The 5,591-nt window shown below is 43.7% G+C and overlaps 2 protein-coding genes across 2 annotated transcripts in view; both read left to right on the plus strand.

Annotated features, from left to right (window-relative positions):
• The first annotated feature begins 60 nt into the window (after positions 1-60).
• LOC116387765 (crystallin J1C-like) lies at positions 61-2,814 on the plus strand. The gene is made up of 9 exons (XM_031855143.1): positions 61-163; positions 455-631; positions 849-947; positions 1,045-1,137; positions 1,222-1,378; positions 1,715-1,830; positions 2,042-2,119; positions 2,272-2,411; positions 2,509-2,814. The coding sequence occupies exons 1-9, from the start codon at positions 85-87 to the stop codon at positions 2,605-2,607; spliced, it is 1,038 nt and encodes a 345-aa protein (XP_031711003.1). The 5' UTR covers positions 61-84; the 3' UTR covers positions 2,608-2,814.
• Positions 2,815-2,905: 91 nt separating this feature from the next.
• eif2b5 (eukaryotic translation initiation factor 2B, subunit 5 epsilon) overlaps positions 2,906-5,591 on the plus strand; it is a 7,219-nt gene continuing 4,533 nt past the window's right edge. The window contains exons 1-7 of the mRNA XM_031855142.1: positions 2,906-3,807; positions 4,045-4,169; positions 4,258-4,443; positions 4,543-4,720; positions 4,804-4,884; positions 4,963-5,040; positions 5,134-5,446. Of these exons, the coding sequence (XP_031711002.1) occupies positions 3,649-3,807; positions 4,045-4,169; positions 4,258-4,443; positions 4,543-4,720; positions 4,804-4,884; positions 4,963-5,040; positions 5,134-5,446 (1,120 nt within the window). The 5' untranslated portion in view covers positions 2,906-3,648. The remainder of the gene's footprint in view (positions 3,808-4,044; positions 4,170-4,257; positions 4,444-4,542; positions 4,721-4,803; positions 4,885-4,962; positions 5,041-5,133; positions 5,447-5,591) is intronic.

The following is a 5,591-nucleotide window of genomic DNA, read 5'->3' on the forward strand; positions in this document are numbered from 1 at the left end:
TGTTGATATATATATATATATATATATATATATATATATATCAACAAATAATAACAATTCTCCTAGATTCCAACATTATTTTGCATGTTTTTGCAGATGGCTGCGTCTCTGGCCAACAGAGCGATGGGAGCCATCGTAGGATCAGCAGTTGCAGATGCAGCGGGTAACAAGTCTGTCAAAGTGTAGTGTGGTATTGTATCTTATGTAGTCGGTACAATGTCTTAAGGTAAAAAAGGTTCATCATCTTACTGTTTTAATACTCTACAAGTTTCTTCTTTTTTTTCCCACTTCCTTAACATCAGCAGGCACTTTTCTGTTGAGATGCTACCTTATTTTCTTTACCCAGAATACACATGGTTTTTGCAAGTTGTAGTGCCTTTTCTACACTCAGCTAGTCGATTGACTTCAAGATACTGACCGAAGTGAAATGAACCCGCTGTCTCGTCCCCTACAGCGCAGCCCCTCCACTGGGTGTATGACCTCCAGAAGCTGCAGGGGATTCTGGCTCAGCATCCAAACCCCGAGTTCTGCTCCGAGTCGGCCAACCCTTTCTACAGGAGGCAGACGGGCCAGCAGAGCTGCTACGGTGACCAGGCCTTTGTTCTGCTGGAGTCTCTGTCTGAATGTGGGGGTAGGCTTGCTTCTTCATCTTATCGACCCGATAGGAAAATACAACCTCGAAAGAACAGGTTCAATAAGTCAGCATCTCCCATCGTTGTTGACACTACAATTATCTACCAATATCTACCAATCTCACCCAATTTCAATATCCCAATAGGTTCTGCAGTATTATGATTGTGTGAGTTTCATGTTCTCCCTTGTCTAATTCATGTAACCTGTATGGCTAGGTCTAAATGTTGACGATCTGAAGCAGCGGACAGTGACATTCTTTGGTCCTGGATCAGAGTATGACACGCCTGTCAACGATCCTTACAGAGAGAAAGGAGGTAGGAAAACTATCCAGCAGAAGAGGAGAAGTGTATTATATTGTTGCAGAAGAATGAATATTCAACTGATCATATGTTTGTCCTTGTTTACAAAAAGGGCCAAGACCTCAGCTGCCCATCCAGGGACCATGGAGACAAGGGAGTTTAAAGAGCTTCCTGAAGAATGTGGATGCAGGCAAAGAAGAGACGGGTAGATCTGTAGTGATTTTATAACAGTAACTAAAGACATAACGAAGGGAAACGGCTCTTAACTAATGTGTTGTGTTTCCCGCAGGCTGTGAGAACGACTGTCAGATTGATGGAATAGCCAAACTGGCTCCTGTAGTGGCTTTTTATGCAGGAAAGCCCGACATGCTGGAAAAAGTTGAGCAGGCCGTCCGTGTCACCCAGAACAATGATGCATGTGTGGCAGAGACTCTAGCAGCTGCAAGGTCAGTATGTTTACCATATATACATCAGTTCGCTCTAACTTTACTATTTTTAAATTTATTGTACTGCCGATAATACTGCTCATTTCGGAATCTGGGATCTGATACAAATATCAAATGACAAAAAAAAAAATCATACTTATTTTTTTATTGGAAGGCACAACAGGTGCAAAAACATGTCACCAGGTAATCGGTACTGACACTTCTCAATGCAGTGAAAATTAGTTTCAGTAGAAAAGGACAAAAATGTGCGCTATTACAGCTGACTAGGACTGTCAACGAATATTCTAAATTTGAATATATGTATATAATGGATTGTACGTTGACTTGTTTCCTCAGGTTCCTGGAGCATTACATCCTGAATGGTCCGGATCCCAAAGCCTTGGACTCAGTGCTCGACCAGCTCAGTGACCCGAACAGAAAGCAGCCCCAGGATCTGGACAAAGCAGTCATCGGTATATGAGGCCTGCAGCTCTGTTGCTTCACTACACCAAAGTCATGTGATCAAAGGGTTCACCCTTCCTCATTTTGTGCGAGTTACTGAATAGTTACTTAGTAAATTAAATGCAACCATGTATGTTTTATGTATCGTCACATTTTTACCTGACATGTTTATTGTATTTAATTTGAGTGACTGAGTGTACCCTCTTCTCTGATTGATTCCAGGGCACATTCACGAGGTGAAGAAGAATCTGTCGAAGACTCCTCAGGAGCTAATCCCCACTGTGTTTCCAAACGCATGAGGTATCCTCACAAAGCTCGTTTGAACCTCTTAATTCAGAATTGGAGTACTTACCGTGACCCAGGCAGCTATCGTACATATACTGTGCCAAATCCTGAGACAACCAGTTACAATGGCTTCGCTTCATTCACATCTGGTGCTGATGTTGTTTCAGGTTTGCCCGGTGCGTTCCAAGCAGCGCTATATGGAGTCCTGACAGCCAAGCACTATGAGCAGGCTGTCCGAGACACCATGAGCTGCGGGGGATGCACCTGTAGCAGAGGGTCCTTCATTGGAGCCTGTCTTGGGGCCCAGGTATGACCGTGTGCCAATCTTACAGTCGTTATATTTAATATTATACCAGCATTGCATTTTCGATGATTTAGAAAACGTGGTATTTGAATTCTCCCAGATTGGATTTGAGGAAATTCCATCTTCCTGGACATCCAAAACCCTGCGCTATGACTCAGTGTTGGAGCATGCCAGGAAGATAACCAAACAACACCAGTAGATGTTGTCTTTTTCTGGCTGTGTATTTTGCTTGAGGTGGCTGAGGACAAAATGAAAAACTGTTGAGCTTTCACAGAACAGTGAATGAAGGTTCTTGCCTAAACTGTTGGACGGCAGGAGCCAGATGTTTTTGTCTCTGATGAAGTTAAACATGTTGGTTCAGATGTTCAATAGCTGAATTCTTCTGCAATAAAGTCATTCTGAAAGATATGTTCTAGAGAATCTTTTGTGCAAAGTGTGTCAACCAGTGACGGTAAAGCTCGTTATTATGAAGATCATAACCTAATAATAAAGCACTAACATGTTTTCATTCAAATATAATTCATATCCTCAATCCCTGAGAGTCAGTATGACTGTGAGTGATGTACTGTGTGACTATCCCCTGCAGCCATAAAAGGCAAGGGGTATCTTTATACTTGCATTTTGAATTGGAGTTTTCAAATATGCCCCCATTAGATAATACTCTTATGTGGGTTGACTGTAATTGACAATATGTAGTAAAATGTTCATGCAGCCAAACACCAGTCAAGAAAAGAAAAGATCTGCTTATCAGAGTATCAATGTACTTGAAATAATTGGATTACAGTTGTGATTTTTGGGCGGTTAGTTCGGAAGTTTCTCCCAAATATTTTTTTCAGCTACTCAAGGATATATATTTACAAAATATTCTGACATGGCTGTTGAGTGAACCTTTTCCATGTGTTGTTTAATTTAGTAGACAATACAATCGGTAAAAGGATGCGATCTGTACCGGTTGTTAAAATATTTACAAAGAATTATTATACAAATTTCAAACCCTTTAAAAAAAATGTATATCATTTTTTCTATTCCTGTAAGGTAACAGCAATGATACATTTTCGTAGAGTAATGCCTCAGACAAAGTAAGTAGTTGGAATCCAAACAATGTAAACAAAGGCACTAGTAATCCTGCAACGTGCGAACACCAACTTCACTACAACCACGCAGAAGGATTGTCCCACCGCAGCCACCGTAGCTGTGTCTGACGACATAGTTGGTTAGCACTGGCACTTGGGAGTCAAACATGGCCGGTAGAGGAGGAAAACAGAGTCGTTCGGGCGCTGGCCTTTCAGGTAGAAAAGGTGCAGACGAGCAGGAGGAAGAGGAGAAGCCGCTGCAGGCTGTTTTAGTCGCCGACAGCTTCAACCGGAGGTTTTTCCCGGTGACCAAAGACCGGCCAAGGGTAGGAACCGAGCTAAGCTAACGGTTGCTAACTAATGTCCATGCTGTAAACAGTGACAGGGCTGCACTGACACTGATGCAACTATTACAACAGAGCTAAACACGTCACTATTAAACTCTTATTTGAGCAGTTTGGTTGGTTTTGTTTAACAGTGCTTTGGGTCTTATTTCCACCCTGACTCTGAACAGTTACTCACAGCTACACTCATGACATCTGTCACGTTTTCAATGATGACAGGCTCTGCTGCCGCTGGGTAATGTCGCCATGATCGACTACACCTTGGAGTTCCTCACGTCCACTGGGGTACAGGAGACGTTCATCTTCTGCTGCTGGATGGCCAGTGAAATCAAGGAGCACCTGCTGTAAGTTTTCACTAGTGCTGTGTGTTTATCATCACCTGTGCATATTGGCCTCAATGACAAGATTGTGACTTGTCCCTATGTCTGACAGGAAGTCGAAGTGGTGCCGACCCACCTCTCCTAACACCGTCCACATCATCACCTCGGAGCAGTACCGCTCCCTAGGGGACGTTTTAAGGGATGTTGATGCCAAGTCCCTTCTGCGATCGGACTTTCTGTTGGTCAACGGAGACGTGGTATCGAATATCGACATCGGTCCGGCACTGCACGAGCACAGGTAAGAGATAATAAGTCTGGAGAAATTACGTCATTAGTAAATATATATATGATCTATCTGTGCTGCTGTAATACTGTGTGTCGTTTTGCTTGCGCACAGGTATCGTCGAAAGATGGAGAAGAACATCTCAGTGATGACGATGATCTTCAAGGAATCGTCGCCGGGTCACAAGTCCCGCTGCGAGGAGGATGATGTCATTGTTGCTATGGACAGCAGGAGCCAGCGGATTTTACACTACCAGAAGACCCACGGGCTGAAGAGGCTGCAGTTCCCCATGGTAGGAGGTCCACATCTCGGCACGTCTTTAACTTACTGGGGCTTTTGATTGGCGATTGACAGTCGCTCCCGTTTGTTTCGCAGAACATTTTCCACAGTGCGAGCGATGAGTTTGAAATAAGACACGACCTCCTGGACTGTCACATCAGTATCTGCTCCCCACAGGTTAGTTTCCAAACACAGGCAGGAGCTATTCAACTGACCATTAGTGATCGAGGTAACAAGTGTTTTCTCATTTTTCAGGTTGCTGAGCTCTTCACAGACAATTTTGACTACCAGACTAGGAACGACTTCGTCAGAGGGATGTTGGTCAATGAAGAGGTACGGCGCGGCCACAGTCGTTTTAATACAAATTTGGATCATGCTATTCTACGGATGCTATTCAGTGCATTAATTGATTCTTTTTCCGATTAGATTCTGGGCAACCAGATACACATGCACGTCACCAAGGATGGTTACGGCGTCCGAGTGTCCAACCTCCTCATGTATGACTCTGTGTCGTCGGACCTCGTGCGGCGGTGGGTCTACCCGCTCACCCCCGAGGCCAACTTCATTGACCAGAAGGGACGAAGCTGCACGTTTTCTCGCCACAATGTCTACCGGGGGTCCGGAGTCAGCCTGGGCCATGGCAGCCAGATGGAGGAGAACGTCCTCATCGGCTCTGACACTAGCATCGGCGCTAACTGTTACATTTATAACAGCGTCATCGGTAACAACTGCACCATAGGTGAGCTCCCTGACTGGCAGCATCCGAAACTAAAAGGGCTAATTTGTGTATGTGAAAGTAGGAGATTCCATACAAGTACGTAATAAAAGTGTCATCTATTTTTTTTTTTTTTTTTTTTTTTTTTTTTTTTTTTTTTTTTTTTTTT

The sequence above is a fragment of the Anarrhichthys ocellatus genome, unplaced genomic scaffold (genome assembly GCF_004355925.1).
Source record: "Anarrhichthys ocellatus isolate YVR2014 unplaced genomic scaffold, GSC_Weel_1.0 scaffold15, whole genome shotgun sequence".
Taxonomy (NCBI): domain Eukaryota; kingdom Metazoa; phylum Chordata; class Actinopteri; order Perciformes; family Anarhichadidae; genus Anarrhichthys; species Anarrhichthys ocellatus.